Genomic DNA, 27709 nt, shown 5'->3' with positions numbered 1-27709 from the left:
CCTTATTAAGTCAAGAACTTTCACCTTTTCACTTAAAGGAAGCACTTTACGGCTTCTTTCTGGCATAGATGAACTGTCAGCATCACTACTCTCGTACTTTGAGGGCTTTATTAAGTAAAAGAAGGGTGACGAACACAAGCACTGTGATACAGTGGATCTGGTAATCAAGGTGGCTACTAACTGACTAACAGGCAGGATATGCTGGGCAAAGAGATGATTCATATCTGGAGGCAGATGTAGCAGGATGGCATGAGATTTCATCATGCTACTCAGAATGGCCCACAGTTTAACACTTATTAACTATTTATTTCTGGAATTTTCCACTTAATGTTTTCTGACTGCAGTTGACCACAGATAACCGAAACCACAAAAGCAAATCCTCAGATAAGGGGGAACTACTACTGTGTTGTATATTTTATAACTTTGTATGGTGATGGGGAAACTAGACATTGTGGTGATCACATACAAATATCAAACCATTATGTTATACACCTGAAACTAATATAGTGGTATATGTCAATTATACTTTAAAAATATATATATTAGTGTCCAAAAAAAAAAACCCCAGGATAATTAACAATATAAAAATAGCTCTATCCTTGTGCCACTTCCAAAATTTGGGGGGCAAACTCCAAATTTACTTGGGCAAAATCATCTACATAACTTAGAAAAGCTATCAGTGATCTCTTCTAAAAGCAGGTAAGAACAAGGTAGTTCAGAAAATTCCCCAAAATTACTACTGCTAGTTACAAAAAAGACCCAAACCACCTTAAAATCTTGGGAATCTCTTTAGGGACTTACGCTTAATTTTTTTTACAGCTTTAATGTACTGCCCACGAAGTTCTTCCAAGGCCACCGCATTGCATGGCAGGCAAGAATGTTCAATGGTCCCTTCTGACAGTGACCTAAAAACAAACCAAAGATTGCAAAAACAGAGATTTTAAGTGAAAAATGTAACTTGAAAAAAATATATATATATATATTCCAATAAAATAAGCTAAGATGTGCTAAAAAGTTCACATACGAGGATCTTTATTATAATTATTTAGGAGAAAAATGCCAACAACTTGTGTTACAGTTACTTAAATAAATCATGATAAATCCCCATGATGAAAATCTATGCAGCTATTGAAAAGCACATTATAGGAGTATATCCAATGACACGGAGGAAGTGTTTATCTTATAATATTAACAAAAGGTTACAAAATAGCTTATACGATAATCTCAATTTTTAAAACATGTGCACATGGTGTGTGTGTATAAAAGGGCTTAAATAAAGGGTAAAGTGCTCGCTTCGGCAGCACATATACTAAATAAAGGATACCTTCTGGGGACAGGGTTTTAGAAGATTTTCTTCTTTTTTATACTTTTTGCTATGTAACAATAAAAGTAACTGATATTCTTGGTATGATATTATTGATACGACTGATATTTTAAAAAAAAAGCAAAGATACTCAGAAATAAATGATTTCTTTGTAATAGTAAAAGCCTACCTTGGTGGTAGTGTTTTACAAAGTGTTCTCAGTTCTTCCAATTTATTCTTCATGTCACTGTTTTCTTCTAATAATTCTTCAACAACTTTACTGTTCTCTTCTAAAAAAGAAAGTTTATAGTATATTGGTCAATTAATCTCTTTTTCTCTCAGTCTTTCCCTTAAATCACCAGCACAAATTTCTATAAAGGAGACTGAAAAATTTCCATTTGCTCCCTGTGTCATTCATTCCCTGATAAACCCTAATCTGACCACTCCCTGTTCTATTTTCTCAGCACTTTAAATCTATATTCCATTTTCATCTTGTTCTGGGTTACACACTGTCCTGGAATAAATTTCCAATTGTTTTATATGCATGTGTTTTGTTTTCCGGTTAGACTAAAGGCTTTATTTAGAAACATAGTAGGTTTCCTAATTCCATGTCCCTCATGGACCCTGGTATACAGTCTATGCTCATACAAATGATCATTGAACAAGTACCTCAATACAAAATTAAAAAAATATTAAGCTTAAGTAGGTGCCATTTTCAGAAATAATGTAAGATGTTCAATTCTTTGAACTTTTAAAAAGAAGATGAGGAGGCTGATGGAGTCCATGTGGTACAGAGAACAAAGCATGAATTTCAGAGTCCAAGAGACACGGGTTTAAATCCTAGCTTTTCTTCTAACCAGCTGGATGAGCTTAGGCAAATTACTTAATCTTTCTGAACCTGAGTTTTTTTCATATGTAAAGTGGGGATAGTATCACCTACCTTGAAGATTATAATGGAAATAATATAGTAAGTGAACAGCACCTTATACAAGGCCTGGCAATATCATCATTTAATACCTATGAACATGGCACCCCATATTTCCTGCTACGCCACCCTTTCAACACACCCTATAAGTTGGGGAATGAATCAATCTGTTCCCCCAGTGATGGATATAGCTTGTATATTTCTAAACCACTCACTCTTACTCCATCACTTTTCAATAAATGCTCCCATGACAGTGGAAAATGGAATTTAAGAAACAAAAAACAACCACAATAACAAAAATATTATCAACTAATAGATTTCCATTAAGACAAACACTGAAATCAAACTATCAAATGACTTAAATTCTGACCCTGACTCCTTTTATCAGCCTGCTGTTTTGAGCTAACTATCAACTTTGTTGGATTATTTCTAAGTCCACGAATTATAGAAGTTATCAGCCTCAAAAAGCACTATGTAGAATAACTACTGTATGATCACAATGCATGGTGCTAAATATTATTATTTATAAAGAATAATCACATCCAACTGCCCTTGTGATTTTATTATATAAAACAGATTTTCATCAAATTTACAATAGCCACACTGTATCTACATCCACAGTTGGACAAATTTACTCTCTGGCCTCTATTAAAGACCTAAGCAATCACCACGGGAACTGTGTTGTTTTTTATCTCAAAATTCCTAAAACCCTTTCTTTCCTTAAAGTAATTATCATCTATGTCTAGCAGACTTAGCAAGCAGTAGGTGGGAGTAGGTGGCTGCTCTTGGGCAACAAGATTTACCGAGTGTGCTACGATGCCAGGTACTGTGCTAAGTGCTAGGACAGGATTTCATCCTTGTCACCATCACACTCCAAAGGAGAATAGAGACAATAAATAATGGCAAGCTCATGAATGTTACAAAACTCATAGGAGCTGTGGGGAATGTCTAACGGAGGAAACTGACCAAGTCAGGGGTAGTTAGGAAAGCCTCTCTGAGGAAGGCATGAGCCAGGGCTTTGATAAGTAGGGTTAGCCAGGCAATGTGACCTGATGGGAAGACAGATGGTGGGGTAAAGGAAGAGATGCAAAGAGGCTCGGAGAAAAGAGACAATGAAACCCCTGTCACAGCTCTATTAGAGCAGGGGCAGTGGTAGGGAACAAGGCTGAGGGGTGGCAGATGTGGGATCATGAAGGGCTTCTTAAACTCTATGTTAAAGTGTTTGTATTTCATACCGAGAGCCAGACAAGTCACTGAAGGCTTGAAACAAGACAGTGTGACGATCCAATTTACTTTTTAAAAGGTCACTCTATTCCTTCAGAAATTCTCCAACTGGTAGAATCTTTATGTATTACTTATGCACCTAGAATGTCTTTGGGGATTTTAAACTGTTGTCTTCAGTTTTGTTTTTTGAATAGAAAATATCCTAATAATTGTAATAATAATATCTCAAAAAGGTTGATTCAGGAAGTATGTCATTAACAGAGCCTGTATCTAAACTGCGTGTCAAATAGTAAACCAGAAACTGAAATAAAGCAACACTAATTGTGCACTCAGAATAAATCAGACACCAGAAGACAAAAAAAAAAACACGTCACTCTATCTGCCTGATGGAGAATGGATTGGAGGGGCGAGACTGGAAGCAGAAAGAGATGACTGGTGTTCAGGCAAGCGACAGAGGTGAATGCAGAAAAAAAGAGTGAACCTATCTGTCTGGTCTTTCCTGGATGACACATTATTTGAGACCCTTGCATTCAGTCCTTCATTCATTCAAACATTTATTACTGTCTGGTATGTAATGGGCACCATGACTATAAGGAAGAAGAAAGATAATTCCTTATTCTCAAGAAATTTATAGGTTAAAAAAGATAGTGGGCAAGTAACCAAAAAGTGAAATGCAGAATGTTAATTGAGGAAGAGCCAAGTGCTCTAGGGCCTCATAGGACCGGCCCGTCTAACCCAGACTGGGGAAAATCAAGGCTCTGCAAATAAGGTATCTTCTCAGTTGAATCCTAAAGGATGAGGAAGAGTTAGACCAAAACGAGAATGAGAGGGGAAAGTGTAGGACAGAATGATAATATTGTATTCAAGCTCCAGCAGTAGAAGAAAATCCCTGACCAGCTCAAGCATCTGAAATATTTCAAATGTAAAGAATATAAAGCACAGGATACAAGTCAACAGTGAAAGGTAAGAGGGAGCAGCCTCATGAGCCCAATAGCCTCCCTTCTTCAAAAGGGCAATAGGGGGCTTTCCTGGTGGCGCAGTGGTTGAGAGTCCGCCTGCCGACGCAGGGGACGCAGGTTTGTGCCCCGGTCTGGGAAGATCCCACATGCCGCAGAGCAGCTGGGCCCGTGAGCCATGGCCGCTGAGCCTGCGCGTCCGGAGCCTGTGCTCCGCAACGGGAGAGGCCACAACAGTGAGAGGCCCGCATACCGCAAAAACAAAAACAAAAAAACAAAAAAAAGGGCAATAGGAAATGGCAGAAGATATCCCTCTTAGATAATTTCCTGACACTGTTGTGAAGAATGGACGGAAAGGAGGCCAGATCAGACCCATATGCCTTGGGTCATGTCTTCTCCCGCTGCCTAGAATGCTGTTCTCTTTGGCAAACACCATCTTTCAAGGCTTAGTCAAGTCTTCCTTAACTTCAATAGGAGGAAGAGTTAATTAACATCTTTTCTTCCAGGTTTACACGAACATACGGCCAGATACTCAGAGCTGAAATTATTTATTAATCTATTTTCAGTTCTCCTCACTTAATGGTAAGCTTCTTGAAGGCAGAGAACAGAGTCCTGTGCATCTGCATCAAAAGTGGAATTTTGTCTGATGTCTTCAATGGTGTATCCCCAGTGCCTACAATGCTGCTTGACACATATTGAGCACTCAGAAGCTATTCAATCAAAAAAAGAAGGAATGTGACCTTTTAATCAGAGCTCCAATTTTCCTCCAAAGTTCAATAATAATAATTTGGTTAGTAAAAATAAGGTCCAAATTAGTTTATAATTATCCCCAAAGAGAATCAGCGCCTACATTAACTACAACGTCACATTTGAACATTTCAAAAGGATCAAAGAGATTTATACTGGTAGCAGTGCTACTTTAAATGCTAACCTCCGATTTTTTCCACTACAGCTTTGTGCTTCCTTTCTAAATGCTGAAGATGCCTATAGCATTTCTCCAGTTTTCTTTTCAGATCTTGACATTCCTGCTTTGCCTTTCCAAGTTCCTGGAAGCAGTGTCCACCGCATGAATCTTTAATTTCAAGGATCTTTTTCTTATCTGCAAAAATTAAATGATAGCAAACTTTTGTATCAATTTAGACTAAAAAAAGGAAGGAAGGAAGGCGGCAGGAAGAAAGGAAGGAAGGAAGGAAGGAAGGAAGGAAGGAAAGGAAACCAGATGACATGACTAAAGGCTACAGTGTAACTGAAAAGAGCATGATGCTTAAGAGAGAGACCTGAATTTAAATCCTGTTTCCACTATTTACCAGCTGTTGTATTACTTAACCTCTCTTGAGACTTAGTTCTCTAATATGTAAAATTGAATAATACCATCTGTTTTAAAAATTGCCATGAAACCCAATGCTCAGATCGTAGTATTGAATACAATTCCCCACTAAAAGGAACCAGGGATCTTCAAGAAACGGCTGACTCCAGTGCTTAGGGTATATACAAGATGAGACTAGAATATTTTGCTATGCCAGAAATTAAGAAATTACTCAAAAACACAGGCATGTCACAAGGACACAGGAGCCAGTTTGAAGGGGCTCTATTAGCTGAATCTGGGACAATTTGAACACTAATTAAGTATAGTAATGAACTATAAAATATTGAAAAAATAGGAATTTGAGTCACACCAATAATCCTACGATAATGGGATAAATGGATGGATAGGTAGGTAAGTTGGTAGATAGGTAGACAGACAGATAAATAGAAAAATAAACAAACAGGCAGTAGCTACACAGGCAAACTAGAGAGGAGGATTCTCAATGATAACAACATACCAAGTGCCAAATGGTAAAAGTAGAAGGAGGTCTGGAGGTGAAAAAATTAAAATTTTTGCAACTGCCAGAGTAAAGACTGGATCAGGTAAGATTCAGCAATGACTGCTAAACATAACGGAAAGTTTTAATGAGGAGAAGGACATTTTTATGGTCTTGAAAGTGTCTCCCCACAGATTGCTTATTAGTTGTGATGGAGTAAAAACACAGTAATTAATACAGTGAAGAAACTGGACAACACCTTGACCAGGTGCTCAAATGAACCTCACCAATAAAAGACAAACAGACATTGAGTACCTCTAGATATGATAGCATGTCACCTATGCAGTGTTCCAGCTAAGAAAACAACTCGAATCAAAATCATGAAGAAATATCAGATAAACTCAAAACAAGGAAACGGTTCTATTAAAAGCCAGGGGTTGATGGGTATTGGGGAGAGCGAAGAATGTCTCTCGAAAACATCAATGTCATAAAAAGCAAAGAGAAGAATATCCTAGATTAAAAGAGGTTAAAGAGACATGACATCTAAACATTAACACTTGTATATGTATAGCTGATTCACTTTTATAAAGCAGAGACTAACACACCATTGTAAAGCAATTATACTCCAATAAAGATGTTAATAAATAAACATAACACCTGACCCCAGACAGATTGCTGTACTGTGGGAAAAAAATGCTGTAAAGACGTGATTGGGTCAATTGACAAAATTAGAATACAAACAGTAGACTGATATAATTGTATAACACATTTTCATCTAATGTTAAATTTACTGTACTAAGGTATACAAGAAAAATCCTTATTTTGGGAAAATATACACTGAAGGATTGGGGGGTAAAAAGGAATAATGTATGTAACTTATCCTCAAGTGGTTCAGGAAAAAATGAAATGTTCAGAGACACATACACACAGAGGAGCACAAATGGAATAAAATGTTACCAATAGGTGTATCTAGGTAAAGGGAATATGAGTGTTCTTTGCAACTATTTTTATTTTTGCAACTTTTTTGTAAGCTTGAAATTATCTCCAAATGAAAAAAAGATTCAAAACTGTCAGGAGGTATAAATGTATAAAATTTGTTTGGCACAGTACCTGGCATGGAGCAACTATACAATAAGGAATAGCTATTGCTATTAGTAACACATAGAGTTTATAACATTTAAGTAATATTCAAAAATGATACAGAAATAGATTATTACTATTAATATAATTGATATAATAAAGTAGGAATACAAATTGGCACAGGCTCAGAGGCCAATATCCAAAATGCTGATGTAAAAACATTAGCCCAGAAAAATTATTCTTAGCTCTCTTCTGGTTTTTTTTGTTTTTTTTTTTTTTTACGGTACGTGGGCCTCTCACTGTTGTGGCCCCTCTCACATTGCGGAGCACAGGCTCTGGACGTGCAGGCTCAGCGGCCATGGCTCACGGGCCCAGTCGCTCTGCGGCATGTGGGATCTTCCCGGACTGGGGCACGAACCCGTGTCCCCTGCATCGGCAGGCAGACTCTCAACCACTGCGCCACCAGGGAAGCCCTCTTAGCTCTCTTCTGACTTTTTAGTTTCATTTAAATGGTGCCATTTAAGTTTACGAGCATCAAAGGATTAATGAAGCATCACCATACGTGGCATTTATATATTTCATTTAAGATATGGTTTTATAAACCTAGAAACCAGGCAAATGCCCATTGATAAGAGAATAAATTATAGTATATTCACGCAATGGAATACTATACAGCAATGAAAATGAATGAACCAGAGCTATATGCATTAAAAAGACAAATCTTACAAGCTTGATATTAAGTGGGAAAAAAACAAATTACAAAGACTAAAACAAGTATTAAACCATTTTTATAATGTTAAAAGGCAAACAAAATACAGCAAAAGCTTTCTGAGGATACCTATATTTGGTCAAAACAAAGAAAAGCAAGAAGATGATTTTTTTAAATCAGAATATTTATTACCTCAGATTGTGGGGAAGTTACAGGGATGGAATTGTGGTGAAACTCACAGGGGTCTTCAACAGTACTGGTGATGTTCTACTTCCTAAGTCAAATAGTGGGTTCCTGGTTGTTAGGTTCATAACTTACATGTGTATTACATATATTCTTTGCATGTATCAAGTATTTCATAATTAATATTTAAATTAGTTTTAAAAATGATAAGATATTAGGAGAATATAACCACACAACGAACAGTGGTACTCTCTGGTGGTAGGATTATGAAGGACTTTATATGTTTGGGATTATTTAACCCTTTCCAACTTATGAATTTGTTAATGTGTTTGTTTTTAGGGAAAAAAGATTAAAGAAAGAAAAGTAAATCCTTTTATAGTTTGATTTGTCCTAAGTCAAACCTAATTTCTTTCATATTGATTGGACCTCCCACATAATATTTAAAACTAACTTCTATGCACTTCACAAACTAGAAAGTAATTCTCAGGTTATTCCAAACATAACGACAGACATAAAATGACATTGAAACGTAGGAAGCAAGATACAAATTACGATAGTATTACCCTACTAATTGGTAAATTAGCATTTAACTAGTTGGCAAAAAGATATTCTCAACTATCTAGAACCTAGAGATAAGGAAAAAGGGTTTCTGGATGGGCAATGAGAAAAATAACTGTCAACTGACTTCTTAGGAAAGGCAGAGATTCTCTAAGACTCTGTTAATACGTCTACTGAATTAGAAACATGTGGAAGCTAAGGTTATTGACTTTGTACATATGATTTGTTCTGGCAATTCTTAGTTCTTTTCCAGGTTACAATGGAGACAGCAGACAAGAAACAAAAACAACTTATGGTTTGTACATGGAGGGAAGGAGCAGGCTGCAAGGGGTCAATGTCCTAAAAGGACTGCAGCTTATAAAGAATATGGCAGTTCCTAGCTCAAAATCCCAGTAAAGAGACAGTATAAGCCCATATTCCTCAGCGAGCTCTGAACACCTCAAGGGGCTGTAGCACAGTGCAATTCTTTTTGAACTGACAACTCTAAGTCACAAAGTAAAAGTTAAATTATTAATTCATCAAATATTCAAGGAACACAAACTATGTGCCATTCACTTTGACAGTTGGTGGAGAGGAAGAGATAAAAACACTGCCCCTCAACCTTAAGAAGCCCACAAATACATCAGAAAACACTTAATACACTTCAGAAAGATTTCTATTAAAAATAGTTGAAATAAGCTTCAATAAATTGAATGGAAAGTGATTTGGCAATTCTCTTATGTGTAACCCTTTCTCATCAAAGCCAGGAAATAAAAACATGACTTCTCTACTAAAATTCTCATTATTCTCCTCATAATAAGAGTCACTTATGAATGGAGGGAAGACCATGAAAAGATAGGAAGTAAGAGGGCCTAAAGCAACCCTGCCTTCTAATACAAAATGAAACCTGGGGAGAGGACACACATTACTTAGGAGTAATATCACACATTTGTTCATTCATGAAAACTGTGCACGTCTTTGATTTCCTTTTAGCCTCAAAACAACCCTCTGGAACTGGGATTATGGATAATGCAAAGAATAGTAGGAACAAAATCCCATTACCAGCTTCTGCTTCTTTCATGGCCAAGGGCTGAGCGTGGTGTCCAGATGTAAGTGCAGGAAGGAGCGCCAGGACCCTAGGGTCTCCTCTGCCAGTGATCCTTGTGGCAGGATCCTTAGAGATCTTGGTCATATTTCTCTGAAACAGATTATCTTCATAGTTAATGCTTATTAAAAATCTTTCTCTACTCAAAATACTAATATTAAAAATATAAAAAGAAAACACAGCCTGAAAAAAATCTTGCCTAAACTATCACCAATATTTTTCCTAGGGTTTTCTGTGAATACTGTCATTACTATGAGCTAGACTCCTATAACCATATTTTCCCAATTAGAACATTATCCAACAGAGGACTGGTGGGCCAGCTACGGGACAAACAGGAGATACAGTTTCCACTTCTAAGATATTTCAATGGTTTCTGTGATCAAACCACAGGACAGACTATGTGAAATCAGAATTGTTTTTGAAAATCCAGAACGTTTTCACTTCAGCAGGGAGAAAATTCATTAGAAACTATAGTACCAACCTTTTGCCTCCCATGAATTGAAAGTAACAACAGTAAAAACAATTTTTGAAACATGTAGTATGTTATGTTTCTAAACACTTTAATACATATTGTCATTTGTTCACAAGGAAAGACAGTCGAATGCCAATGTGAAGGAGAGAAACTGAGGCTCATCTAAGTGAAACATCTTGCACAAGACCATTTCCTCACTAATATTTATTGAACACTTTCTGCATTCTAGTTTCTGTTTTGGCAGCACAGCTACTAAATTCATTAATGGTGGGACATTCTTTTAAGGCAATATATTTTCAGATTTTGGACAACTACTAAATCTCAAACAGAACAGGTAATCTTGAGAAAGCTGCCTTGTTTAATTACTTAAAATACATTATATATGCTTAATTCTAGAAGCCTTGATTTTGATTTTGAGAAACTCATTTCATTGTCAGGACACCTACCCATGCCGCCCAACAGAGGCAGAGGTCAGTAGGTACAGAGACAATGCAAACTCCAGTCAGTCAAGAGGGTATGAGGTTGAGGCCAAAAGGAATAATAAAAACTGATCCCAAAGGGAGCCAATATTTCCAGTTTCTACTCAAAACTGGAGAAAAGCCAAGATGGCAAAAAAGGCAGGAGCAGCAACCTTTTGTCTTAGTTTTAACTTGACATGGGTGGTAAGAAATCACAAAACACACATCCTTAAATTTGTTTAAAAATGTTGTTCCAGTTGATATTTCTGTTTTCTTTTATCTGTTATGAACTGCTATATTAATATACTTAGTATATGAATATAAATTATATATTTGATAAGGCATTCATTTTATTGGAAACCATATTTTTAATTCATTGCATTCTTGCCATTTAAAATCTGGATCATCTAAACTTAAATATTCTCACCAACAAAAAATAAGGTAAATATGTGCGGTGATGGATGTGTTAATTTAGATGGTGGGGAGCCTTTCACAATGTATATGTATATCAAATCATCATGATGACACTGTAAATATCTTACTATTTTATTTGTCAATTGTAGCTCAGTAAAGCTGAAAAAAATTTATTAAAAATAAATTAAATTAAATCTTGATCACCTATTTTAATGAGGACTTGTTTTATATACACCGATCGTTTTTTCCAGTTTTAATTTTCATGAACAGTTCTAAAAACCACAAATTTAATCAATTATAAATCATAGTTCTTCACATTTATGGCACCTATATTGCAAATTTATAACCACTGCTTTATAATTATTGCTTTATCTCAAGGTCCTGAGCTGAGTTAGCACTAAGACAGCAGAAGGTTGAGTATTATTCTTCTGTGACAAATGCCAGATTAGGCATTTCAGAGGCACCTTTTTCTCAGGAACAGAATCTGATCCCACTCAGTGAAAGCTGCAAAAGTCTAAACTCTTAGCCAAATTATGTGATTCTGTCTCCATATAGGTGTGAGACACATAAAGTCTTACAGAGGATCCTACACTGCTTGCACAATTTTAAGCCCTATGAAAAGACCCCAGGGTTGATTATATATATTAACAGTAGGAGAAAGGTGTTGTAGTTTCTTGACTTTTATAGCAAAGTTTCCTTTTGCTTCAGGAAAGCAAACTTGAAAGCATATAACATGATTTTCCCATCACTTCTTACCCTTAAAGTCTGCTATAAATAATTCTTCTTAATTATCTACTTTTTCCAAAAATTCTCAATCATGCAGTATTCATGGGAAGTGGTCTTGCTGAGTTAATTTTACATTAAAATCAACTATTAAGAGTAACATCTTTGTGAAATCAAGAATAAAAATATGAACTGGGTTGAATTGGGATGGGATAGATTGATCTTTCAGGTTCCTTTGGCCCCAAAATTCTGTAGTGTTTCAAATGCAAGATGCAGAAAGATCAAACTATGTCATTTGTATCCTACCAAAATCCAAGGAATTAGACCAGGGATTTGTATTTTATTTTTCAGATGAGCAACTATGACTACCCAAGGTAAATAAGCTATTTATCGCTAAGTATGAAGCTGGAACTCAGATTTTTTTGTAGCTTATAACTCTTTCCAGTAGGTATTAATACCAAATGCTCAATCCAGGCCTTGAAAATCTTTAATCACAATATTTTAATGAACTGTAGTTCTTGTCTCAACTCTTCTATCAGACAAACCTTATAATATTGGCATTTTTTTTCTACCTCGAATTCCAAATGTTGAAATTGGCTGGTCGCAATGCCTACAATATCATTCCGGATTTTTCATGCATATCTAATGTCTTTAATCATAAGGCGGCAAGACTTTGGTTTTATCAGATCTTCCACACAAACTACAAGTCAGAGAATACTTACACAACAAAAAGAATACAACTAATTCATTCTACATGCACATATATAGTACACTAACAAAACTGGGCTTTTTGTGTGAGTGAGCCGTACCTCTACTTGCTTGTTTCTATATCAATATTCTTTGTACCCAGTTGGCATTTTTTGCCTACATGAGATATAAATTCCTTGAGGGCAAGAAATAGGCTTCCAAACTCTTTAGAAGATCTTAAGAAACCCTAGTTTAATACGATGCATATTTCTTGAAGTAGTCATGCCCAGAAAACAAAAATAGGAATGAAAGTTATTCAGTTTCTGAAATCTCAGGCCCTTACAAAGAACAGTATATATTTTTTTTAGGAAAAAGATGTCTAGTGGCTAAAAGCTCTGCTCATATTTGTGGCACTATGAAGAAGCAAATTTGGGGGGGGGGCAAAAAAAAATTGCAATCCTTTGAATTTGCTAAAAGTTTTTTAAACCACTAGTAAAAACACAAGTCTTACACCTATTAAACTGGAGAATGAAGAAAGGAAAAAGTACCAAATGCAGCTTCTACAATCATCTTTCACATTTAATCATAGCTTTTTTCACTTATTAGGAACATACCTTTCCCCAGTCTGAGTTGACAGTTTCTATAAGTAGGGAGAGTATATCTTGAAATGCTTTCTGTATGCAGGTCTTTAGTTTTTCAAAATATTGCACAGACACCCATTTCGAAGAACAAGTCGACATGAGTTCCAAAAGGTACTTGTTCTCTGAATCACTGGCTTGCTCCTTCTGGATGTCCTTTAAGAGAAACTCAAGGACAGTTAGGATGTCTTCCTCATACTGATGGATTTCCAGTTGGATCCGCCTAGCTTCCTGCACAGTCCATTCTCTGCGACTCTGGTCTAAACACGTTTGTAATTCTGTCTCCTTCTGAAGAAGTAGTTCAGTTTTTTGTTTCATAAAGTCTTCTTTAGCTGCTGCAAGCACCTCATTAATTTTATTTCGATGATCATCTAAAAACTGCCGGTAATCTTGCTCATTTTGTTCTTGAATTCTGTGGATTTCTTCTTGCTTTTCTTTGTTCCATTCACTCTGGGCCTTTGCCAACTCAGCCCTGACAACCATGGGGACTTCCTCATTCTTTAACTCAAGCTCTCTCTGCAGAGAATGAATCTTCTCTTCCAATTGCTTTCCAGGTATGACATTTTTCTCCAGATTTGCAATCTCGCTTTTCCATTTCTCTTTAGCTTCAGAAATAGCAAACAATATCTAAAGGACATAATAATGTACAATGAAAACTCTTTATGATTCTCCTCATTAATAAAAAAAAAATTAAAGTAACCATTTGGGTTAATCTTTGAACTTATTAATAAGAGATTTAAAATCAAAATTAAAGGGAAAAAGTAAATTTAGATAAGACATTGGCTGGTCCTAAAATATACTTACACTAAACTTAAGGATCTTTTCCCTCATTTTAAATCACCTAATACTTTGTCTTCCGTTATTTAAAATAAAACATCCATTTCTATATGAATAACTAGAAATTTAAACTGACCAAAAATATATAACTACATAATTATCTAAAACTAATTTTAGAAAAAAATTCATATTTGTTTTTTTAATACAGATGCTGTCTCAAATCTAAGCCCCCAACAAATGAATTATCTTTTATATGAAGCAAAAGCAGCCTCTAAGGAAATCTTACTAATATTTTTAGGAATGTAACACATAACCTGCACAATAACTTGCTGACAAACATACTGTATTTTAATGTAATTTTAGTGGTTAAAACAGTTCATTAAATGACAATATCAAACAGAAAAAGTCATTTTTTCATTAATCCAATTTTTGTTTATAACAGAATAGCAAGACTAGCAGATCATAGACACCAGTAGTACCTAACCAAAAAGTAATAGGGAATCAAAAAGCCTGAGCTGTAGCTCAAATCCTGACTTGGATTGCAGAGGCAGCCTAGCACAGTGCTTAACAGAACAGGCTCTGGAGACAAACTGCTGGAATTAACTTCCCATTCCTCAATTTCTTTGAGCCTCAGTTTCCTCATCTATAAAATGGAGATAATTACAATGCCCACCTAATAGTTTTTTTTTTCTTTTTTTTGGATTAAATGACAAAAGGAATAAATCTATTTAAAGCACTTAGGGGACTTCCCTGGTGGTCCAGCAGTTAACAATCTGCCTTACAATGCAGGAGACGCAGGTTCAATCCCTGGTCGGGGAACTAAGATCTCACATGCCGCGGGGGAAACTAAGCCCGCGCGCTGCAACTACTGAGCCTGTGTGCTCTAGAGCCCGCACACCACAACTAGAGAGCTTGCGCACCGCAACGAAGACCCGACGCAGCCAAATAAATAAGTAAATAAATATTTTTTTAAAATAAAATAAGGGCTTCCCTGGTGGCACAGTCATTGAGAGTCCACCTGCCGATGCAGGGGACACGGGTTCGTGCCCCGGTCCGGGAAGATCCCACATGCCACGGAGCGGCTGGGCCTGTAAGCCATGGCCGCTGAGCCTGCACGTCCGCAGCCTGTGCCCCGCAACGGGAGAGGCCACAAGTGAGAGGCCCGCGTACCGCAAAAAAAAAATAAATAAATAAAATAAAAAATAAAATAAAAAAATAAAGCACTTAGGGCTTCCCTGGTGGCGCAGTGGTTGAGAGTCCGCCTGCCGATGCAGGGGACACGGGTTCATGCCCCGGTCCGGGAAGATCCCACATGCCGCGGAGCGGCTGGGCCCGTGAGCCATGGCCACTGAGCCTGCGCGTCCGGAGCCTGTGCTCCGCAACGGGAGAGGCCACATCAGTGAGAGGCCCGCGTACCGCAAAAAAAAAAAAAAAAAGAAAGAAAGAAAAGAAAAGAAATGAAAAAAAATAAAGCACTTAGAGCCTGGCAAACAATAAGACTCAAAAAATGTTATATAGTTACTGTTACTGTTGGCTGCATGGGCTTAGAAAAATTCTTAATCTCTTTTGCACTTAGTGTCCTCTATATAACGAGCAGATTGGATGATGATGTCAAGTCCCTTTTACTTCTAATATTCCCTGGATTGAATTCAAAGAAGTCACAAGGATACAAATGTAAAAGAAGAACTGGCCATCTCCAAAGGCTTGGCCTAGACAATGGTTACTGTTATGAATCAATACCATATATACTGACTATACTGCTGAACTGAATGAATAAGCATTTTCAGAATTCTAATGGAAAACTGATGAATTCATAAAAGTGCTAACAGAAGATCAAGATGAAAAAAATTAATTACATGGGACTGAGTGAACTGATGAGGATGATTATAATTTTTGTGACCTTCTGTTTGAATTAAAAAAAAAAAAATCCCAAAAGGACTCAGAGGCAAAAAATATAAAAGTCAATTTTCACTGTAAAGTAAAAGAGCTGTTACAGTAGAGGATTACTGGGCTAAAGGTCAATATTATGACATAGAAAAAATATATATATATATGTCAAAAGAAATGCCATATATACGCTCTGGCTGTTGAGACAAGGCGTCTGCGTCCTTAATTCTCAGCTGTTATATAATTATAGCGAACATCTTCAACTATATGGATACCTAGACACATGTTACATACCTTTATTCAATAAAATGTGTTCCTGAATAGTTGGATATAAATCAAAAATTTTGAATCATACTTTAAGTTTACTAAAGGAACCCACTATCTAAGATGAGCTTTACAAAGGAATTCACAGAAAAATTATTTTGCTACCAGCAGAATAATTCAGTAATGATGTGAAACATGTTTGAAACATGTTTCCTTTCCCAAAAAGGAAATCAGGTCGTGTCACAATGGATGTCTGGAAATTATTAACAGGTAACCTGGGTGGAGGTGTCAGATCCCAGGGAATTTGCATGACCCGCCCAAAGCTCACCAAAAGTGTACAACTTCTCACATAAAATTTTACAAGGAGAATTTGACAGCATTAATTGATTTAGTGTTTCCTGATGTTGCTACACATTAGAATCACCTGAGGAGCTTTTAAAATCCCTAAGCCCAGGGCTTCCCTGGTGGTGCAGTGGTTGAGAGTCTGCCTGCCGATGCAGGGGACACGGGTTCGTGCCCCGGTCCGGGAGGATCCCACACGCCGCGGAGCGGGGCCCGTGAGCCATGGCCGCTGAGCCTGCGCGTCCGGAGCCTGTGCCCCGCAACGGGAGAGGTCACAACAGTGAGAGGCCCGCGTACCGCAAACAAAACAAAACAAAAATCCCTAAGCCCAGGTCACACCCTGTACCAACTGAAACATAAAGCCTTGAGGTGGGAGCCAGGCAAAAGTATTTTTTTAAAGATCCTCACATTTTTCCAATGTGCAGCAAAGTTTGGGAACCACTGAACCAACTTGCCGACTTCTGGACTGTGGAAACTGGCTTTAAATTTCCACAGATCTTGATGGATCACTCTAATCTTATAAGAACTCTCCAGCAAATGCTTTGAAACTGGCTCTTGCTCATCTCATTTGGCTTGGAGGAAGCATTTGCACAAAACACTAAGTTTTGTGGCTGAATAATTATCTAGAACACTGCTACTCACACCCAAGTGTGGTCCAAAGACCAGCAGTTACCACATCACCCAGGAGTCAGTTACAAAGTCTAATTCTCGGGACTTACTCCAGACCCAACAAATCAGCATCTCCAGGAGCAAAGCCCAGGAATGTGCTCTAACAAACCCTCCAGGTGATTCTCATGCCTGCTAAAGTTTGAGAAGCAACACACCGTCCTCTCGTTTCTGTATTTCTGCATTCACATATATTCAGACCTTCTGTGTTCTTAAGGAAAAATCAACTTTATTATTCTTAACTTCTGAGCTCTAAGACACATATGCATACCATCATATTATTTCCTCTTTCTGTCTCTCTTAAATTTCCTTTTGAAATATTTCAACGTACTAAAAGTATAGAGAATATTGTAATGAACCATTACATGAACTACCCATGAACTACCACATAAGTTGAGAAAAATATTAGCTTTTTACTTATGCTGAATTTATTTCCTTAAGTAACTTGTGGAATAAGATTATGAATGCAACATATGACTCATTTACAATGTCTGTTACGCACATTATTTTCTAAAATGGTTGTGACAACAGAAGAGTAGCATATGCTTGATACTGCAATCTATTTTGTGCATTACAATTAAGAAGAGAAGATATAAACATATGGCATAAAATATCACCTTAAGTTTGCTATTTGGACTCTCATGAAGACTATCTGTTCATATCTTCGGTGTACTCACCCACAGATTCTCTTATAAATTTGTATTTTTTTAATCATATATTAGTATTAACGTTTCTGTTTGATTCATTTACTTTCCTTATTTTTATTATCCCCTTCACTTGTTTTTTATTATAAAAACAAATGTTTTAAATGTTTGTACATATTTTACCCCATTTACCTATCTTGGCTACTGTGCCTTGCCTGTTGCCTCACAACTGAGTTATTATGATGCAAATCTGAAATATTCCATTTCTTTTAATTTTTCTATACTCTCATTTAAAAATGTTTGTCTTCTGAATCAACCTAGAGTTTGTTGTGGTGTAGGGGGTGGGAAAACAATTTTTCTAAAATGCTATCATAAGATGATTTATTATGGAAAATTCCTCATTTCCTTGTTTGAAACAATTTATTAAGCTTTTAGTCATAGTTGGGCCTATCTCAAGTCTGTATAGTACTGAATGAAAAAGAATTCTATTTTTGTGACTCAACACTGTCTGAATTGCTGCTTTCCAACATATTCTATTAAGTGTTAGGGCTGGACTACTATTTCTTTTCCAGAACATTTAGAAAAATTTCTAGTCCTTTCAGTTTTCCAAATAAATTTCAGAATTATTGTGCCAAACTTCAAAACCATGTTCAGTTTATTGGCATTTTGATTAGAACCGGTTTACACTAATAAATTATGTTGTGAGGCTACAAATGGTTAAAATATCTGATGTTTCCAGTCAAGGGACATGACATCTCTGGAAAGGAGAGCTTGTTATTTATCAAGGGGAGTATATTATAAGACTACTGACACAGCACAGAAAACAGTAGTCATGCATGTGAAAGGATACTGTATAGCTAATTGCTCTCTCAGTTTCTCCTAAAGATACCACAAGATAAATAGGGATTTCATTCCATGGGTAAGGTTATGCTCCAGATTATGAGAGTTTCACAACCCTGAAACACATTCTCTCCCCCTCCACAACTTGATGATGATGAGAACAGATCCCACTAATCAGGCCCTATGCTTAGTATGCATTATCGCGTTTAATCCTCCCACAGTGCTGTGAGCAGGTAGGAGTTCCCGGGACTGAGATGAGGCCCTCCTGAAGCTTCTTTCCAGGAGAGCTCTTACCCGTTTGGCCACAGACTGTTCTTGTAGCTCCTCCCACTTTTTCTGTTCTGCCCTTAGAAGGGCTTTATACTCTGCAAGCTCCGGCAGCTCTTCCAGCCACCGATGACGAGCATTTTGCACAGCTGTTTCTACCTGCAGGAGAGCAATTGCAGAAGAGAGGTAAAGGAACGTATAAAATTTCAGAAAGATCCCATGTGCAGGTAACCACTATGATTTCATGTGCATTTACATTGTATTGCACTACAGTAGTTAAACTGACTTCAAGCACCCCACCTTACCCCAAACAGTGGGGGTTCTAAATGTCCCATACTGTCCACTGCAAAAGGCAAAGCAGGAATTAGAAATCTATACATGTTTGATGGCCACTACTATTATTAGAAAGCTTTATACAAAGTACCAATTGCCATTTCCAACAAACTCCTATTTATCTTGGGGAAAAAGAAGAAGACATGCAGGAAGGCTGCTTGGTGTCAGCCGCTGTCCAATCAGTATACCCACCACCTCCTCAGACCTCGTGCCCGACATATAAACACACGCACACAGGCAAGCATGCACCAACATATTGTAGTTTAGAGCCCTACACTTGGCAAATTTTCTTCTGTCAAGAATGAATTTGTGACTATCAAGTGAGGTTGATAGTTCAGTTCTGGCAAAAATGTAAGACTTGATGAATTCTGAGGGTGATCTGGTTGTACATCTGTTACAGGGTGACCACAGATCATTTATTAAATAAACTTTCCTTATTTCCTTGTTTGAAATATCCAGATACACAACGTACATATAGCCGTACACACACACCAAAGCAGAGTTGATCTAAGGGGCTGAATTTCTCACTAAAATACTAAATACATTTATAGGTAAATTCCAGGAAGTTAAAAATATGGGGAAAAGATAAAGCTCCTATAGAAATTTACATTCCTTTAGAAGTTATTATGAACATTTCCTTTCTACTATATCATGCTATTTGTTTTTCTTCACAAGATCTGTGATTGTATAAATACCTAAGCAGCACCCCTAAGAACACGTCTCTTTGCCTATAGAACATTTTCTTAACTCTGTTGAGAAAATTATTTTTTAACTGATTGAAAATGTCCTTGATACAATTACTATATTTGCCTATGCTTCCAAACTTTAAGGATTCCTTGTAAAACCATGTATAACAATTTAACAAATAGGTAGAATTTCAAGTATTTATCAAAAGCAGAGTATGTTTTTTTTAAAACTGTACTTCAGGCATTATCTTAAGACTTTATAATAAGTAAAAGATCTAAAATAAAAAGTATACAATAAATAATATTATATTAAGGTCCAGGGACCTCTGAGGGCTAGAAACCCTGTCAGATGGTCTGTGAGGTCAAAACTATTTTCAAAACTTTGGACCTTATTTGTCTTTTTTTTACTCCCATTCTTTCATGTGTAAATAGTGCACTTCTCCAGAGGCTACATGCTGTATGATATGTCTCTTCTCTGATAGCCAATGGCAAGTATGAGCGACGATTCTTCTTTTTTAAATTTCTTAGATATTTTTCCAATACAGTAAATAGACATAAACCAACACAGAAAAAGCTCTTTCGAGTCTTCAATTTTTAAAAGCGTAAAGACATCCTGAGAACAAAAAATCCAAGAATCACTGTAATAGATAATATTGATAAATCAAATAACTCATCGTTATTCTGTTAACACAGAGCTATACTTTTCTCTGGATGACCTTTCTTGGAACCAAGTAACGTATTATAGTTTAGAGCCTTACACCTGGCAAATTTTCTTGCTGTCAAGAATGAATTTGCGACCATAAAGTGAGGTTGATGCTTCAGTTCTGGCAAAAATGTAAGACTTGATGAATTCTGAGGGTGATCTGGTTGTACAGGGGTTGGGATTTATAGACAAAGTCCCATTTGCAGGGGAATGCCTGCAGATTCAACTCTCAAGTCTCAACACAAGATACTGTTATATACCTTATTCACTTTAAGCTTACTTATCTATAACTACCTTAGTGGAATATTTACTATAAAGTTAGATGAGAAAGATTCATAATTAAACTGTGCTTCATTCAGACGTAAAACCATCATTGTTAACCTCAGGCATCTTAATGTTTAGACGGACCTCAGAGGAGCAAACATTTTGTAAACTGAAAGAACATACAGAAAAACTGAGAGGCGACAGCTTTGTGACAGAAATATAATGACAAATTTGGCAACAACGTAAGATTGTTATCCTACCCTGGGGTATACAAAACGTTTAAGTATAAAGTTATGAACAAGTTCAATGGTAGCACTTTACGGGTTTTCATCCATAGGCAGGCAGTTCCAATAATTTTTCTATAGGAAACCTGCCTTTTACCTGTTTGGCAATATTTTCACAATATTTGAGTTCCGATTCAACCTCAAGTTGCTTCAAGCCCCCCTTGATGGCTATTTCCTTCTCCTGCTCTAAATTTTGCTGGATCTTTCGCTTCTGCTCTTCTATCATGATTGCCATCTCTTTCTTGGAAATAACGTCAATGGCAGTTTCTTGGTCAGTTTGGCTGCAACAATCTGAGGTCTTCTTTTTCATAGCCTTTATAGTTTGATCCAGCTTAGACTGCCACTCCTTTTCAAGCTGCTGAATAAGTTCTTGTTTGATCTGTTTTCAGAAGAAAAATCGTATGAAAAGAAAAATATTCAAATAAGCAAAAACTAGAATAGCTAGCCAAAAAAGCAACCACAGCAGTGTTTGAAAACCATCTAGACATTGTTGTAGTTATTATGTGAGGTTTAGAAATTTAGTCAATGAGAATATATTCAAGGAAATCCTGAAAGTTACTCTTTGACCTTATCTATGGGACATAAATCACATGGAAGAGTTAAGTATATTGTGTAAGGTCAGGCTATCTTGCTCTCAAGATGCGACCTTCTGGAAGCTTTGACATGGCCACTACAATCATCGCATGATAAAAAAAAACAACAACAAAGAAAACTTCTACTATTAATATGTGATTTTCCATCAATACCAGGCTTTCCACAAAGCAGGCACTGGGTAAGCATAATTAATGAAACTAAAATTGAACAATCTAAAAAACATTTTTACTTATTTGGACACATTAGAATCTTGTTTCTTATGATATGAAATTGTACTCAGTCAACTGCGTTCAAGAGGAGGGCATGGGCTTCCCTGGTGGCCCAGTGGTTGAGAGTCCACTTGCCGATGCAGGGGACACGGGTTCGTGCCCCGGTCCGGGAAGATCCCACATGCCGCGGAGCGGCTGGGCCCGTGAGCCATGGCCGCTGAGCCTGCGCGTCCGGAGCCTGTGCTCCGCAACGGGAGAGGCCACCACAGTGAGAGGCCCGCGTACCAGAAAGAAAAAAAAAAGAGGAGGGCATTACTGGAAGGATGCCTTAGTGATTCTACTTTCAACAGTGTAGTGGGATGGACCCAAACATAATTAGTACTGGGCAAAACTGTGAAATAGCAAAATTTGCTTTTCCCTTTTCCTGTTTCCCACCTCTTGGGTATCCAGAGTTCTCAGACAGCTTCCCTGGCTACCACAGCCCCTGGCTGTATTGCTTCTCTGAAAAAGGTCCTCTTGTGTGGCCTTTTTTGCTCTATGCTTTATGCTTTCCTGACAAAACACAAAAACATTAGCTGTCTCTCTCACTCCCCTGGTAAATAACTGGTTAGCAAATCCAACTAAAAAACAATTTGCAGCAATGTAAAAATAGGGGATTTGTTTTGCGTCATCCATATTTTTTAAAAATAAGTTTATTTTTGGCTGCGTTGGGTCTTCGTTGCTGCACACAGACTTTCTCTAGTTGTGGTGGGTGGGGGCCACTCTTCGTTGCGGTGCACAGGCTTCTCGTTGCGGTGGCTTCTCTTGTTGCGGAGCATGGGCTCTAGGTGTGTGGGCTTCAGTAGTTGTGGCACACGGGCTCAGTAGTTGTGGCTCGCAGGCTCAGTAGTTGTGGCTCACAGGCTCTAGAGCACACTCAGTAGTTGTGGCACATAGGCTTAGTTGCTCCACGGCATGTGGGATCTTCCCGGACCAGGGCTCAAACCTGTGTCCCCTGCATTGGCAGGCAGATTCTTAACCACTGCACCACCAGGGAAGCCCCATTCATATTTTTTTATAGATATTTGGCTAGATATATTCCATAATATATACTTTTATGTTAAAAAATGACTAGTAAAAGAATTTCAGGTGCCAGCACTAGATTGATGAGATTTGGGGGAGAGGATAGGAGATGAGTAGTAGGGAGGTCAAAAGACAGGACAATGGTGTATGATTGCATCCTGAGATAGCTCCAACCCCGATTAATAGCAATCTTGGGGTCAGAAGAACCTAGTTTGAGAACTTACTGCACTTTCAACTAGGTTTTTAAGATCGTAATTTGGTTCTTAATTTTCTTGGAAACTATGAGCATTTTCTAATCTCACTTGCTACTTAGGAAATAGAAGTAAAGTTTTGTGCTTCTAAGCCTACCCAGTCATTACTTCTTTCTTCCGATCCACTCTAAATTTAGAGTGTACGTTAATTATTTGTTAATTATATTGGTCTAGAGTTATCAGAATCATTTCACAATATGAAATTTGATCACGGTTTCATTTTTGAGGAATCAGAAAAAGTCCTCCTCAAAACCCATTATAGGGACTACCCTGGTGGCCCAGTGGTTAAGAATCCACCTGCTCCACAACAAGAGAAGCCACTGCAATGAGAAGCCCACGCACCGTAATGAAGAGTAGCCCCCGTTCGACACAACTAGAGAAAGCCAGCATGTAGCAACGAAGGCTCAACGCAACCAAAAATAAAATAAATTAAAAAATTTTTTAATTCTTAAAAAAAAACATTATATCCCGAATTGGGCTGAAGAGTCAAGAGGTAGGAAGTTTTAAAAAATAAAACGGGTGTGAGTAAGCTGCTAATAGCCCAATTCTGAGAAGTAAAATGAGTGATTATATATGTACCTGGCAATTAAAAATAATGTCAGTTCAAGAAGAGCTGTCTCTCAACAGTTAATACATTTTTTTAAACATGATGACTAGAAAGAAATTTTTTTTTTTTTTTCTGCAGTACACGGGCCTCTCACTGTTGTGGCCTCTCCTGTTGCGGAGCACAGGCTCCAGACGCGCAGGCTCAGCAGCCATGGCTCACGGGCCCAGCTGCTCCGCGGCATGTGGGATCCTCCCGGACCGGGGCACGAACCCGTGTCCCCTGCATCGGCAGGCAGACTCTCAACCACTGCGCCACCAGGGAAGCCGTAGAAAGAAATTTTAACCCACACCTCTTTCTGTTCCTTAACCCAGTGTGCTTTGGCTAACATCACTTCATTTTCAAACTGCTGTTTAATATCATTTTCTTGTTCTTTCAGCCACTTGTCCTTTTCCATCATAAGGGTATCTTGGTACTTTTCTTCAAGTTCCACCTGCAGTTTCCTTACATACTCTTCTCTTTCCTCCAGTAGCTGTCTCTTTAAACAAAATTCAAATAAATATCTCATACGACACTAATATTCTCTAAGTCAAACTTATGAAATAATAGTTATATGCATGTAATAGACAACAGCAACAGAGACAAGTGATCGTCCTATATGCTTACTCAATCAGTTGAATAAACTGTCTTGTAAAAACCTGCCTACATCTCAAATATTTGGACAAAAAATTTACAGATGGTTGTATTAAATGAAAAGGCATCTAATACAATAAATACATTCCCACAGGACCAAATACTATTTTTAAAGGTGAAACTGACATTTATGTTTACACCCCACCCATAATGAGACGCATAATGTATCACAGCCCAGAAAAATTTATATTTCTGAAAAACCTGTATTCAGAGATAGGCCAAAAATTACTGTTCTATTCTAAAAGCTATGCATCCTTCAATAAAACCCAGACTGGTATAAAATTTTTTTAACAAAACTAGCTGAAGCATTATCAAATAAGAACATTCAAGTGTCAGTTAAAATTTAACAATTTGAACTATTCATATAATATTCCCTATTTATTCTAGGAACCCAGTTGATCTGAAATCTCTAATAAACCTCTACTCAGGGATCAACATTATCTATGAGAGTTTCTGTTTGAAAAATTTTAGAAATGGTTTTCTGGAGGTCCTACCAAGATGCTATGAGAAGAAACACAGTGAAGCCCACAAACTACAACACCAAGGAAGTATACCTCACATAACTAATGCTACATGGCAACCGAGCTTTTGCTCTGTGTCTCTTTGGCATTATTTCTGATTCCTGACTATCTGGTTGTCTGGATTTTTTTCCAGTTCATAGCTGACCTGGATTATTTCTGTCTTAATTGCTCTCTGAGTCTTCTCCACCACTGGCACATGCCAAGAAGATAAAATCCGTGTTTGTTCAGTGTTGCATGATTTTGGAAAACCTCCGGTGACTGAGGGACCCATTTCTTCAGTCAGGTCATGTGGAGTGCAGTTGTACTAAGATTATAGGACAGGCTCATCCACATGGCTGAGAAAGTTGTCCACTGTCACATCAAACATCATATATCACTATTATTATTTTTGTTTGACTGTAGAGGTAATCCCCAAACTGTCTTATCTGTGTATGTCTATCCTTTAGGAGTTGTTTCCATATGTATCTGCATTTCCTTTTGACCCGAAGAAGAAAACTGCTACCAATTTTCCGTGTGTTTGTATGTTTGTGAGTATATTAGTTAGCTTAACTAGATAGTAAACCAGACCATACAGAGACTCAGAACAACGAACACCTATTATTTCTCATGATTCTGTGGATCAGCTGGGCAGTGGTTCTGGTCTGAGTCCACTCAGCTGATTTCTGCAGACAACTGAGGCTACAATGGTCTAAGATGGTGACACTCATATGTCTGGTGGTTAGTTCAATGTCTGCCAGGATGATGCAGTGACTTGGTCACACGTGTCATCATCTAGCAGGTTATCCCTGATCCTTCACATAGTGCTTGGTCAAAGGGTTCCTAAGAGTATCACGCTTACAAGGACCAATGTGTAAAAGCTTTCTAAGTGTCTTTTTACATAATGTTAACTAATATCCCATTAGCCAAAGTCAGTCATTTGGCCAAGGTCAGATTCAACGGATGAGAAACAGACTATCTGTAACTGAGAATAGCTACAAAGCCACATTGCAAGGAGACACACATTCAGGGATAGGAAGAATATGTGGCCATTTTTGCAATCCACCACAGTGAGGAAAACTTTGCTTCCCGCTCTTTACAGAAGAAAAGCAATAAATTTATTGGTCATAGGAATCCACCATTTGAACATACTACAGGAATATCTAATTCAAAAAGTTTTTATCACACGAGGGAAGGAAATATTTGGATAGTTTTAAAATGTTTAAACTTGTTTTGCATGCCTCAGACAGTCAAAAAACTCTAACTTCTAAGGACTGACTTACCGTGATGACAATTGTATAAATGAGCCTTAGTGTGTGTAGGAATGGCATTATGAATAGGAATATCGATCATCTTTGCTTTGTCTACAGATTCACAGCCTCTACTGATTACTACCCAGTTTGAAGGGTCCTGTGTTTATGACTTTATTCCCCCTTCTCCGAACAAGCCAGGTTAACATGTGAGGAAAGTCTCTGTGTTAAAATCTTTACAACTTGGAATTGAACTTGTACTTAACCTGCAGCCTGTCTCAACAAGTGTTTCAGAAAAGAGCACATATGAAACAGGAAAATACAACCAGGGACTCTCGGCATTGCCTGTCTTATACAGTCTGTATCCAAAGCTCCGGACCTGAAGATCAACTGCAGGGAAAATGGCTTATGTCTTGCAGAGAAGGACTACCCTAACAGTTCCCTAGCTTGCTCGAGTTGAATGGGCTTATGAAGACTATTAAGCTATATAAAGAGCTTGTATAAATCTAAATAAAAAACTAAAGAATTCCCAGAGAAGGAAGAAATTAAATTTTTAACGCTTTAAGTACACTGGCCCTTTAAGTGGGGGGATGGGTATAACTACAAGGGGATGGCACAAGGGAGTTTTTTAGGGTGATGAAACTATTCTGTTTCAATCCATACATGGGTTAAAAATTTATAAAACTGGACACCAAATGAAAAAGAGTCAATTTTACTGTATGGCAATTTAAAAATTAAAAAAAAAAAATTTAACCAGTAAGTGTTTTTGGAAGAGGGCCAAATAGCAGTTTTAACTTTCCTTCTTGCCCCAGTGCACAAGCATTCATGAGCCAAAGTATCAGTCAGTAGCAGCTATTAACTGCAACTGACCAATTACGTGAGATTCAATTTTACAGCCAAATTGATTCTTTTAAAAGTACCAGGAAATATATTCCTGAAAAGAATGACCTCTTTGAGAGAACTGCTCTTATGTTCTTGCCAATTTATATATTTAAAGAAAGAAAGAAAAGAATCACATTAGATCTTCTCCCTATTTTAATTTTTTTAAACATTACTGAGCTAAGTCTTTAATTTCTAGGTAATTTAAGATCCCTTCTAACTTTCATACTGCCGGCACTAACTAAAACAGCTCCCCTTAGCTCTTTTTTCACTAGATGGTATGTATACATGGCATGTTTTTCTACCATATTAATCTATTCAAAAATAATCAAAATGTTAAGTGACCTGGATTCCTCACTGCTCTTTAAGTCTGTGGTAGCAACAGTCAGCTTCACTATAACTTACTCAGAAACCTCTGTATATAGAACATTTACTAGAGCCTTTAAAAATGTTGTCTAATCTTGATGCAGGTGGCTTTCAAATTGTGGTCTGCAGGCTGGTCCCAAGGGGAAGGGAGAGGCAGACGTGTGTCTGGATGAGGCTTGAGCCAGGACAAG

The 27709-nt window shown here is 37.4% G+C and overlaps 1 protein-coding gene across 1 annotated transcript in view; it reads right to left on the bottom strand.

Moving 5' to 3' along the window:
• CEP152 (centrosomal protein 152) overlaps positions 1-27709 on the bottom strand; it is a 96206-nt gene that overhangs the window by 8907 nt on the left and 59590 nt on the right. Inside the window, exons 18-24 of the mRNA XM_060293569.1 lie at positions 21271-21552; positions 18931-19062; positions 13193-13843; positions 9782-9917; positions 5340-5507; positions 1494-1593; positions 802-905 (exon numbers count right to left, since the gene is read on the bottom strand). Of these exons, the coding sequence (XP_060149552.1) occupies positions 802-905; positions 1494-1593; positions 5340-5507; positions 9782-9917; positions 13193-13843; positions 18931-19062; positions 21271-21552 (1573 nt within the window). The remainder of the gene's footprint in view (positions 1-801; positions 906-1493; positions 1594-5339; positions 5508-9781; positions 9918-13192; positions 13844-18930; positions 19063-21270; positions 21553-27709) is intronic.

Source organism: Globicephala melas, chromosome 2 (assembly GCF_963455315.2).
Source record: "Globicephala melas chromosome 2, mGloMel1.2, whole genome shotgun sequence".
NCBI lineage: Eukaryota > Metazoa > Chordata > Mammalia > Artiodactyla > Delphinidae > Globicephala > Globicephala melas.
This window is presented reverse-complemented; position numbering and strand designations above follow the sequence as displayed.